This window comes from Nelumbo lutea, chromosome 8, assembly GCF_056320005.1.
Source record: "Nelumbo lutea isolate HS-2025 chromosome 8, American lotus-T2T, whole genome shotgun sequence".
NCBI lineage: Eukaryota > Viridiplantae > Streptophyta > Magnoliopsida > Proteales > Nelumbonaceae > Nelumbo > Nelumbo lutea.
In genome coordinates this window covers 51,876,463-51,888,821 of record NC_142691.1, presented here as the reverse complement: position 1 = coordinate 51,888,821, position 12,359 = coordinate 51,876,463, and the positions used below count along the sequence as shown (strand labels likewise).

Here is a 12,359-nt window from a genome sequence, read left to right as displayed (position 1 = left end):
GAAAGGTTTTGTAGATGGAACTGTTATTTCTTTACGGGAAGAAGGTTGGAGAAACTCGTTGACCTATGGGAATAAGAGGTTCGAAACTGCGCTAAAGAGGAATGGAAACGGGTGGTTTATAATGGTTACCTAACTCTTTGGTAATAACAAAAGGCAAGTGTTGTGTATTTCAGAAGGCCAGAAGAGGAGAGGGTGGGTTTCCTTTGCTTTTAATCTTCAGGCTTTTCTTCTGGAGGTCGAAGGGAGAGTGGAAGAAGTCCTTGGCTTGAAGGATTGTAATCCTTCCGTCCTCTATAATCAGGTGCCCTGCTTTAAGCAATACCTTGAAGTTTTGGTGTCTAGCTTGACTGTCCTCTGACGAGTAGCTTTGGAAGAAGGGAGTGGGAGCTGGGAGAAGAGGATGGTCCTAGTGGCAAATAGGGTGATAAAAGATTGGACGAAGGTTTTAGAAGTAGTTGCGAGAAGGTTGGGCTTAGATGAAGATGCAATGTTGTTGCCTTTTGTTGAAAAGAAAGCTTTATTAGATACTAGCGATAAGAAACTGAATTTCAGTACATTCCTTTTAGAGGGAAGTTTGATTCAGGTCCAGAACTAGGCTCCAGTTTGTAACGAAGTTGAATCTAGAGTCGGCAGCTTCTTGATCAAACTTCTCGATCTTCCTTTCAACCTTTGGAAGGATGGTCCTAGTGGCAAATAGGGTGATGGAAGATTGGACGAAGGTTTTAGAAGTAGTTGCAAAGAGGTTGGGCTTAGATGAAGATGCAGTGTTGTTGCCTTTTGCTAAAAAGAAAGCTTTAGTAGATACTAGCGATAAGAAACTGAATTTCAGTACATTCCTTGTAGAGGGAAGTTTGATTCAGGTCTAGAACTGGGCTCCAGTTTGTAACGAAGTTGAATCTAGGGTCGGCAGCTTCTTGATCAAACTTCTCGATCTTCCTTTCAACCTTTGGAAGGACCAAATACTGAGGAAAATTAACAGGGCGTTGGGTGGAGTTCTGTTGGAGGTTAACTTAAGAAACTTGAGAGTAGTGGAACTTAAGGTTGTTGGGATCAAGCCGGAGTACTTGCCTCGCGCCTTCAAAGTTCTCTCAAAAGATGCCTGATACAAGGTCTGGTTAGCTTCAGAAGATGAAGTGTCGCTCTGGGAAGACGAGCGATGAGTTTGCAGGTTGGTGTACAAGTGGCCTTCAGGGGCTGGCAGGAAAGCCTGGTGCGTGCGAGCGAACTACAGAGGAAGGGGAACAATTGTAGGGGTGCCCCAAGTCTCGAAGCTTTCCTATTAAGGCTTCTAATTGAAATTTTTTCGAAGTTGGGTTGCTTAAAGAGGGTGGCCCGTCCTATGCTAACGTGGCTAAAAGGGGTAAGGTTCGGATGAGCTCAAAGTCATTGTCTGAACCGACTTTAAGGAAGGCTAGGCCGGATGAGTCAGTGGGTGAGCCTTCACGTGGGGCGGGGAAGGCATCATGTGGTTTTTTTTTTTTTTTTTTTTAAATAGAAGAGAAGGAAGAGGCTGACCAAGGTTGGATAAGCTGCGGCTTAGATTCTAACTATGATGAAAGAGCGGAAGCCTGTGGGCGTTTAGGCAGTGCGATAGACGAAGCTCTATCTGAAGAACAGAACAAGGATTCTTTCAGCCTGGATTGTTTGTTCATAGGGTATTCAGTGGGGGAGGGAAAGGAGGAGGGGGAGGAGTGGGTGAATTATCTTAACCCAAATTTGGCTGAGCCCTTCACTAGTTCTAGCGCTTTACAAGAGGCCGAAAAGGAGGTAGTTTGGGTCATCTCAAAGTTGAACAAGGGTACCTCACAGAGAGGTACATACTTGGGTACATAAAGGGGTCTTTGTGTTGATACAACGACAAGGATTTTCTTCCCCCAACTTGGGGAGACAGAGTGCTCTAATTTCTCAAAAAAGGAAGTGACTACCACTCCTTCACCTATTCTCTCTCCTCACATCTCTGCCTCAGGTAAATCCCTCAACTCTGTCAATTCTATTTTGCCACTGATGAGCGCTTTGTGTCCCTTGTTCCAGATTCTCCTCCCAACCAAGAGTTGGAAGCCCTTGGTCTGAAAGCCACAATGCATCCACAAGGAGGGGGGGAGTGGGTGAGAAAACTAGTAGAAAAAGAGGAAGGAAATGTAGAGAGGGAGCATGGAGGGGACATAAAGGGCTCTTGTTGGAGGTAATGTGAGAAGGAATGAGAAGTTTCCTAGGAGTGAGGAGAGTGCAACTTCAGAAAAAGAGGAAACTAGTGGGGAGGAGTCAGTTGCAGAGTTTGTGAAAAAGTTGGGGTGCAAGCTGGAGAACCCAAATGATCTAAAAGCTTACATGCAAAAAAAAAGAGGACAGCAAGATGAAGATGAGAAAACTGAGTGAAGTGGAGAGATTGAAAAGAGATATTGAGGGGACAAGAAGTTTGAGGTGAAAGGGGATAGAAGAAAAGGGTCTAACTAGATCTTGGAGGAGTTAGGGTTAAGGCTAAGAGTTTTCAATGAGAATCCTGAGTTGAAATGTGGGGGTTGGGCAGCATTAGGAAGAGAGTGGCAATTAAAGAGGTAATTAAGAAGTTTAATCCGGATGTGGTAATGCTTCAGGAGTCCGAAAGAATGGATTTTGATTGCAGATGGGCAAGGAGCGTGTGGAGTTCTAGGTGTATAAAGTGTGTGGCTGCTCTCTCGTGGGGTTCCTCAGGAGGGATTGTGACCTTGTGGAAAGAAGATTTACTCATAGGTATGAAGGAGCTAATTGGAGATCATTTTGTCTCCCTAAAGTTCAGATAGGTGGACGATGGGTATGAATAGGTACTAACAAATGTGTATGGCCCCAATGACTATGGGCAGAGGGAGAAATTATGGGAAGAATTGAGTGACATTAGAGGCCTCTAGGATGGACCTTGGTGTGTGGGAGGGGATTTTAATGTAGTGAGATTTACAAAGGAAACCAACAACCCTAGACAAAGAGTGACAACAAGTATGAGGAAGTTCAACCAATTTGTGGACTCTTTGAACTTAAAGAACTTCCTTTCCTAAATAATAACTTCACTTGGTCCAACCTTCAATTAAGGCCAATTTGCTCTAAGTTGGACAAATTTTTGTTCTCAATAGATTGGGAGGAACATTGGGGCAATATTACTTCTAGGGCTCTCCCAAGACTTACTTTAGACCACTGGCCTATAGTGTTGGTCAAGGAGGAAATAAGAGGATTTGGGCGGACCTGTTTCAGGTTTGAAAACATGTGGTTGACTCATCTGGGTTTCATTGAGAAGATCAGAGAGTGGTGGGAGCAAGCTAATCTGGTAGTTGATTGGGAGGGAATGAGGTTCCACAAGAAACTCCAATACTTAAAATCACAATTAAAGGAGTGGAATAGGCTGGAGTCTGGATGATTAGAAGAGAGAAAACAAGTTCTGGTGGAGCACATTTAGGATTTCGACCTGAAGGAAGAGAGAGGTTCCTTTGGACAGGAAGAAAGGAAGTTGATATGGGTTTTGAGGAGGCAGATGGAGGACATTTTGGTTAAGGAGGAAATCAGTTGGAGGAAAAAATCCAAGTGCAAGTGGCTAAAGGTGAGAGACAGAAACATAAGGTTTTTCCATTCAGTGACAAATGGGAGGAGAAAGAAGAATTTCATCTCTAATTTGGAAGTTGAAGGTGCAGTGTTGTCCCACCTAGCAGAAATTGCAGAGGCTCTAGTAAACCACTTCAAATCTATTTTTAGAAGGCCTATGAATGGGAGAGTGTGGTTGGAGGGATTGGATTGGCTGACTCTTAGTGCAGAGAAGAGAAAGAGGTTAGAAAAAAGTTTTGATATGGAAGGGGTAAAGGAAGTAATATTCTCAATGGATAGGACAAAAGCTCTAGATCTAGATGGTTTCAAAATGGCCTTCTACCAGGACTGCTGAGATATTTTGGAGAATGATCTTAGATCAGTTTTTGAGGAGTTCCACAGAAGGGGAGTAATAAATGCGGGCTTGAACTCAACTTTCATTGCTTTGGTCCCAAAGAAGAAATATGCATCACAATCGAAGGATTTTAGACCTATCAGTCTGGTGACTAGATTGTACAAAATCATTCAAAGGTACTGTCTCTTAGGATAAAGAAGGTGCTTCCCTTTATTATTGCACCCAACCATGGTGCTTTTGTGGAGGGAAGACAGATCACCGATCAGATTCTCATTGCAAATGAGAGCTTGGAGAGCTTTTGGAAGTCAAAGAAGGGAGTGGTTTGCAAGTTGGATTTGGAGGAGGCTTATGACTTGGTTGATTGATCTTTCTTGATGGAAGTGTTGAGGAGTTTTGGTTTTGGAGACAGGTGGTATAAGTGGATTTGGGGTTGTGTTAGGACTTGCCATTATTCTATCTTGGTGAACGACATTGTGGTTGACTTGTTTCTTGCGTTGAGAGGTCTAAGACAAAGAGATCCTCTTTCACCCTGATTGTTGATGTGCTTGGGAGATTGATCCATAGAGCAGACTCGAGGAATTTGATAAGAAGGTGGGGAGTAAGAAGGGAGGAGGTTCCCTTAACACTTCTATAGTTTGTAGATGATACTATCCTATTCTGTGAAGGAGGGAATTTCAATTGGATCCGGAATCTAAAGTTGACAATACAACTCTTTGAGTAGATATCTAACCTCAAGGTGAACTTTGATAAGAGTTGTGTGGCGGGAGTGAATGTGAATGAAAGGGACCTAACGGAATTTGCAGGTGAGCTAGGTTGTGTAATTTCGGACTGACCCTTGACATACTTGGGCCTCCCTTTAGGAGATAATCCTAGGAGTGTTAGCTTTTGGACTCTGGTAGTGGAGAGGTTTGAGAAGAGGCTGGCGGCTTGGAAGAGAAATTATCTTTCTTTAGGTGGGAGAGTCACTCTCATTAGGTCTGCCCTAGCTAACCTTCTTGTCTACTATTTGTCAATGTTTAAGATCCCCTCAAAGGCTTCCAATCTTTTGGAAAAATTAATAAGGAACTTTCTGTGGGAGCTTAGAGAGGAGAAGAGAGATCATAGGGTGAGTTGGGAGGTGGTCACTAGGTGTAAAAAACTAGGAGGTCTTGGGATTGGTAATTTCAAGAAAAGGAATATGGCTCTGTTGGGAATATGGTTGTGGAGGTTTTCATTGGAAAGGGATAAATTGTGGACTAAGATTGTGGCTAGCATATATGGGCTGGAAGACAATGGCTGGGATCCTGGAATCTTGGCAAGGGCCTCAGTTTCTTCTCCTTGGAAATCCATTCACAATCTGCTTCCAGTTTTCTCTCCTTGGATCAGGTATGGCCCAAACTTCGGTAACCGAATAAAATTCTTGGAACAACTTTGGGTCAGGGATTCTCGTATGAAGGACCAATTTCCTTCCTTGTATGCTCTATCAGACTTGAAAAATGAATCCATATCTTCTTTCTTGGTCCCTTCAGCTTCCACTTCTGGCTGGGTGGAACTTAGGCCTGCATAGGGCAATTAGGGATACAAACATGGATAGCTTGGTAACTTTGCTAGCCTCCCTTGAGATTGTCTTCCTAAACCCTACTAAGGAAGACACCAGATTTTGGACCCCTTCTAGCTCAGGTGCCTTTTCTTGTGCTTCATTCTTTGAAACCTTAACTTAGCCTCCTATCCCCTTTGGGTTGTCCTTTCCGGTTAAGGAAATTTGGAGCATGTCTATTCCTCCTTGGGTTGTTTTTTTTTTTGTTGGGAAATTTTCGTAGAAAGAATCAACACTTTTGATTTACTTCAGAGAAAGAAACCCAACTATTGTCTATTTCTTAATAGATGTGCTCTTTGTAAAGCTGATGGGGAATCAGGCTACCACCTCATGGTCTCTTGTAAGGCTTTTAAAATTGTATGGGAGTGGGTTTTCTCCCGCTTTGGGTGTTCTTGGTATCCTCTAGAGACTGTCCAAGGTTTGCTTTCTCCTTTTTTTTAAGTTAGCCTAAGAAGCGAGGGAAGACTATGTGGAGGTGTGTTAGGGCAGCGGTATGCTGGTCATTGTGGGAAGAAAGAAATTCACGTTTTTTTTTTGACAAGGAAAGAACATTAGAAGAATTGTTAGATCGAATCTTTTTAAGGGCTGTCCACTGGCTAAAATCCTTGGAGTTGTTTTCAGATTTTCCTGTGGATGACTTGCTAAGAAACTAGAAAGAGATTGCTTCCATTGCTAAATGCAAGAGGACTCTTTCTCTGTTTTGGTCCCCTCCCCCCTCGGGCTTTATAAAGCTGAATTTTGATGGCAACCGTGTAAGGAATTCAGGGCCTTGTGGGATTGGAGGAGTTTTCATGAACGAGGAAGGGATTGTTATTACTTTATTCTCTAGCCCTATTGGAGAAGGTGACTCTCTTAGGGCTGAGATCCTTGCAACGCTTGAAGGAATTCGAAGAGCAAAGGAATTAAATATTAGCCGTTTAATCCTGGAAGGTGATCCGAAGGTGGTGGTTAGTTGGTCGAAGACAGAGGACAATGGTTTGTGGAACTTTAACAATGAAAAAAAACAGTTCTTATGGATAGGTAGGGACATTGAGATTCAGTACAACTGGGTGAATAGGAGTGCCAACTCATTTGCGGATGGGTTGGCCAAGCAAGGAGTGAATGGCTAGTCTGTATTTTGGGTTAGTTTTTAGTCTTTTCTCTTTGTACTCCCTTGGTTTTCTGTTTTTGGGGAGCTAAGATATTTTATCTCCCCTCTTGTATCCGTATTCCCTCTTTTCTTTTAATTTAATGAAGCTGGTGTTATTGAAAAAAAAAATGTAGGGATTCATAGAGCACACATACAAGGCTGACTGATGGATAAACTTCAATCGAAAAGAAGGTAAAGTCATTTAGTGCCACTTGCCCAGATAATAGGAAACAGTGGTGTGATTCCATTTTTTTAAATTCTGGACATGGGTATGTGTATGGGTATTCCATATAATATGCTTATGTCATGCATTTTATGTCTAGTTTTTGAAGCTAAGTTTTTCTCAAGACTTGTGGCTTTGCCAAATTCAATGCAATATCCTAGTATCATCTCTGATATGGTGATGGTATGTTAGGCATGTAAAGGTATCTAGGTGTCATAGGTACAATATTTATTGTAAAAGTTAGAGGCAAAAGAAAGGGACAAGCACCTTATAGTGCTCAAGGTGCTTGGCGAGGCATACATGTGGGTGAAGCGAGGTGTAAAACTTTGAAAAGTAGTTAAAATAGAAATCATTAATACATAAACAATTTGTGAACATCAATTCCAAAAGATTTTTTTTAAGCTTATTATTTCAAATCAAAATACATAAGCAGAATATGTAAACCAAGTTTGAGTGAAAATGAAAACGGATGTGGGTTGTAAAAAAGTGCTTCAAGCACTCACAATTCAAGCATGTGAAACTCTCAATGTCTATGTTCTTCTCCTAGTTACATTACTTCAAGTAGCTAGTTTGATGTTAAGCATCTTGCTTTCCTAATCCTGTGAGGTTGGAACGTTATTTCAAGTAGCTAGTGTGATTTTTGGTTGTAGTTAACTCTATTTTAAGGTTAGGGTAGTGATACAGGTGCACCTATGAGCATGGGTGAGGCACATTTTGGGGTATGCGCCTCGCCCAGGTCCTAGGCGACCCCTTTCAAAAGGTGCACGAGGCACATTTTGGGCTTGCCTCGAGGGGTGTGGCACAAAGGCGACTCAGAGAATCAAGAATGCAATATGTTTTACATCACATTAGCTACTTGAAGCAATGAAATTAAGAAGAAAAAGAGATTGTGGGTTTTACATGCTTGAAAATGCTTTATATGTTTGCTTTTATTTTTAAATTTTCATTTGAATACGCTTTACATGTTATTTTATGTATTTTAATTTTAGATAATAGGTTTTTTAAAACATTGATGTTAAAATTTAAGTTTATAATTTTTATTAACATTATGTTTAATATCTTTTTTTGAATTTTTTACATTTTTTTAAATTTTTTTTGGCATTTTTTTTTGAATCTTCTGACTTTTTTTGATTTTTTAGCTTTTTCTTTTGTAATGCCTCGCCTTGCACCTTGCGCCTCAGGTTCAAATTGGCCCTTGCGCTTTTAAAACACTGGGTTAGGGATCAGAGATACACTTGGGTGTTTGTTGCTTTTAAAAGTTAATGGCCCATTATTAGTGCACAAGCACTATGAGGTGGGGAAATATGGAGTTGTGATATTTGGTTGGGAATCAAATAGTGTGAGGGCTTCCAATGGGGTGGGTGTTTGGAAGGGGATCATGACCTTTAACAAGAAGGCCTAACCGGCTTTGTAGTAGGGGATGGATCTAAAATCATGTTCTGGGAGGATGAGTGGTGTGGGGTGGGAAGGCTGTGTGAATTATGTCCAAGATTGTATAGTTTATCAGAGGCTGAAAATACCATCAGTGGCTGTTATGTAGGACGGGAGAGCAGTTGATGTGTAAATTATGTCCAAGATTGTATAGGTTGTCAGAGGCTGAAAATACCATCAGTGGCTGTTATGATAGGACGGGAGAGCAGTTGATTTGGAGTCCGAAATTCAGGAGGCCTTTATTGAACAGAGAAGTTGAAGAATGCATCTCTCTTAGAGAAACTGGAGGCTGTAAAACTTTAAGGTCAGCTCAGAGATAAGCTATGGTGGAAAGAGTGCAAGAGTGGCAAGCTTACAGTAAAGTCATGCTATTTGGCTCTCAGCAGGTCTATCTCAGATGTAAATCACATTAAGGGCATCTGGGGAAATCCAGTCCCTCCAAGAGTGGAGGCCCTGGCCTGGCTGATTGCAATGGACAGCATTTTGACAGCCGATCACTTGAAATCCAGAGGTTTTAATATGGCTTCCAGGTGCTGCCTTTGTGATGAGCAGGAGGAGAACATGTTTCACCTATTCATCTCATGCAAATTTCCAAGATTCCTGTGGAATGTTTTTACTTCCATGTTCAGCGTCTCTGGATTTCATCCAACCTCAACATCCGAGATTTTCTACATGGCCCAGGCTGTCTGGGATCAAGAAGGTGAGGATGCTATGGAGTTGTATCCCAATTGCAATATGCTGGAACATATGGAAGGAAAGAAACAGGACATTTGAAGACAAGGCTTGTAGCATGGAGAAGATGGTTGCTGCTGTGGGCATATCAGTGGTAGAACGGGTGTTGATTCTCCCTGAATTCAGTCAATTAAGAAAGGAGGATTTTGCGAGTGGGTTAGGAGAGGTCCTGGGATATCAAATATGTAATGCAGAGCCTGTTATCTAGTTTGTAGATGGCTCTTTTGTTTTGTTTGGTTTTCTTTGTTCCTGGGTGCTGTCTTATCACCCTCTTTTTACAACTTCTTTTCTTTTAATAAAATTCTTGTTATACTTGCCAAAAAAAATTATTAGTGAACATGCACCGATAAAAGGTTAGTTGGAAGTTAATAGACCACTATACAGGTTACAAACACTTCATAATGTATAAAAAGGATACCAAAAATAATAATAAAAGGCGTACATCATTTTAAAGGGGTGTTTGCCTGATTGATAAAAAAAAGGGGTGTTGCCTGGGTTCAAGCAAGGTGCCTTAAAATGTACCTTGCTTGTGTGTCTAGGTATGCCTTTTAAAACACTAGGTAAGGCATGATATAAACCTAGAAACCCCCCTGAATTTACCCAATGATTTAAAAGGTGTGCCTAGGCGCACAGGCGAGGAACATTTTAGGGTATGTGCCTCGCCTAGGTCCTAGGTGCAGCCCTTTCAAAAGGTGCACGCCTGGTGCACTTGATGTGCCTTGCACCTCAGCCCAGGCGTGTGCCTTTTGAAAATTTGATGCTTTTTTGCTTTTTTTGAACATAGCAGCTGGGCCTGGGGGACCCAGTGCCACGCTCTTCGAGGCAAGACCAAACAAGTCCATGCTAGGTGTTTAATTCTTAGTTCTCTCACAAAAAATAACGAATTTATAATTTTAATTGCTTTTTAAGAAAATATTTTATTAGGATGAATGAATGAACAACATTAGCAAATAGGGGGTTCTCAGAATCAGGAATGTAATATGTTTTACATTACTTTAGCTATTTGAAGTAATGCAATTGAGTGATAAAAGAGATTAGAGGTTTTACATGCTTGAAAATGTTTTATATGCTTGATTTTATTTTTAAATTCTCATTTGAATATGCTTTACATCTTATGTTTATGTATTTTAATCATAGATAATAGGTTTTTTAAAACACTTATTTTAAATTTAAGTTTATATTTTTATTAATATTATGTTTAATAATTTTTTGAATTTTTTTTGGCTTTTTTGTTTTTGAATTTTCTGACATTTTTTGAATATTTAGCATTTTTTTTTTGTATTTTTGTTCCTTGCTTCAAAAAGGCGTGCACCTCACCTTGTGCCTCAGGCAAAATTGACCTCTGTGCCTTTTTTACGCCTTGTACTTTTAAAACGTTGAATGTACCTTGGGGAAAGGAAAATTGGCTTTGTTGTGTCTAAAATTGGTAATGTACTCCTTAACTCAGATGGGACTGAATGATAAAGGTGGAAACTTATAAGTTCTTTTTTTTTTATCAGCAACAGATTTGAGAATATTTTTATTTTTGTCTTGTAATGATAGAGAATTTTAGGGGTCCATAGTTTGACAATGATATGGCACTGAACAGAATGAAATGGCAGATAAGGATTCATGTTTGGATTCGCTGAACAACTTGGCAAGGAGCTTCCACATAATTCTGCTGGTCTAAACTTGAATAGACGAATTGCAAATTCCGTGAACTCCCCATCCAAAACACATTGGCTTGCAAAATATAAACTTCTTTTTTAAATGATCTACTGCGAGATTTTGAAAGGCATATAGTAGGGAACCTGAAGAAAACTTGGTATTTTTGGGGGACTTCAAAGGCTTATCTTTCTCGGACTTTGGGAACAAATGACATTCTATCTTATGGGGTGTATTGTTTAAGGTTGTGTTCTGTGTAAATCAGTCCTTGTTCTTTAGCAGTATGCCTTTCTTTTCAAGAAAACCTCTTAATTATCAAAAGGAAAAAGAATGGATCCTCTGTAAAATACTGTTTAATGACAGCATCCATATAAAGGATTTAAGTGTTGGTGGAAGCGGTAACAAGATATTCATACTAAAAAATTGATGCTTTTGCTTGGTCAAACAATTATCTGCTTGTACTTCCTTTATTGTGGTCAGCCCACACTTTGGTGTTGTGCTTGATCTTGATTGTGAACCCTTGACTTTGACATTTAATACTCTTAATGTATAAATATCTGGATATTATAGAACTCATACAAGAGTTTGCAATACTTCTCTAGCTTGCAAATTTGAAACCTTCATTCGTCTGAGTTAGTTGTAACTTTTTTGACTTTTGGGCTTTGCAGGTTATGATGAAGGACCAATTTGCGAATTATGTTGTCCAAAAGGTTCTTGAAATTTGTACTGATAAGCAACGAGAAATATTGCTTAGCCGTATAAAAGTTCATCTTCATGCTCTGAAGAAGTACACTTACGGGAAGCACATCGTTGCTCGATTTGAACAGTTGTCGGGTGAAGGTGCGTAACTCTAATTTATTGTAAAATTTGTTCTTATAATGTGTACATCCTGAAGCATTTGAGTGTGTGTCATTTATCTATTTATTGTTTTGATGTTTACTGTGGTTGTCTAGACTCCGGGGGAAAAAGGTATCCAAAGCATTCACATTGAAGTTGCACATGCTTCTAGGTTTGCTATCTATTACCACACACTTGGGCAAAAAGATTAGAGTATTTCATCCCTTTGTTTTTTGCAGAAGGGGAAGGCCTTGGATTTGAATATAAGATTACAGTTAGGCAAAATGATTAGAGCATTTGTGACTATTTTGTCCTTCATTTTCTCAGATTTTCAAAATATACCCTTTGAAAGCACTTTTATTAAATTACTTTTTATAAAAACACTTATCGAAGTATTTTATAGAAACACTTTTCTGAAAGCACTTTTACAAAAGCGCTTTTAAGAAAGTACCCTTGTGAAAGCACTTTTATGAAAGTACTTTTATGAAAGTACTTTTATTAAAACACTTTTATGAAAGTATTTTTATAAAATTACTTTTATAAAAGTACTATGGTAAAAGTGCTTTCATAAAAGAGCTTTCGTAAAAAAGCTTTCATAAAAGTGCTTTCGTGAAAGTGCTTTCATAGAAGTGCTTTTGTAAAAGTACTTTCGTAAAAGTGCTTTCATAAAAATAATTGCATAGAAGCACTTTCATTAAAGTGCTTTCATAAAATATTTTCTTAAAAAGTACTCGTGTAAAAGTACTTTTATAAAAGTACTTTTATAAAAGTACTTTCATAAAAGTGCTTTCATAAAAGTACTTTTATAAAGTTCAACTAGGGATAATTTTATTAGTGGTATTTTAAAATTCAATTAGGGATAATTTGAAAGAAATAAATTGAATAA

General features: G+C 39.5%; 1 protein-coding gene across 6 annotated transcripts in view; it reads left to right on the top strand.

Annotated features, from left to right (window-relative positions):
- Positions 1-12,359, top strand: part of PUM5 (pumilio 5) — a 50,491-nt gene that overhangs the window by 37,107 nt on the left and 1,025 nt on the right. For 4 of the 6 annotated variants that reach the window (XM_088958591.1, XM_088958590.1, XM_088958592.1 and 1 more), the window contains exon 9: positions 11,305-11,476. In XM_088958591.1, the coding sequence (XP_088814717.1) occupies positions 11,305-11,476 (172 nt within the window). Of the gene's footprint in view, positions 1-11,304; positions 11,477-11,589; positions 11,646-12,359 lie in introns of all 6 variants that reach the window. The other 2 variants (XM_088958594.1, XM_088958595.1) reach the window with 1 other exon arrangement.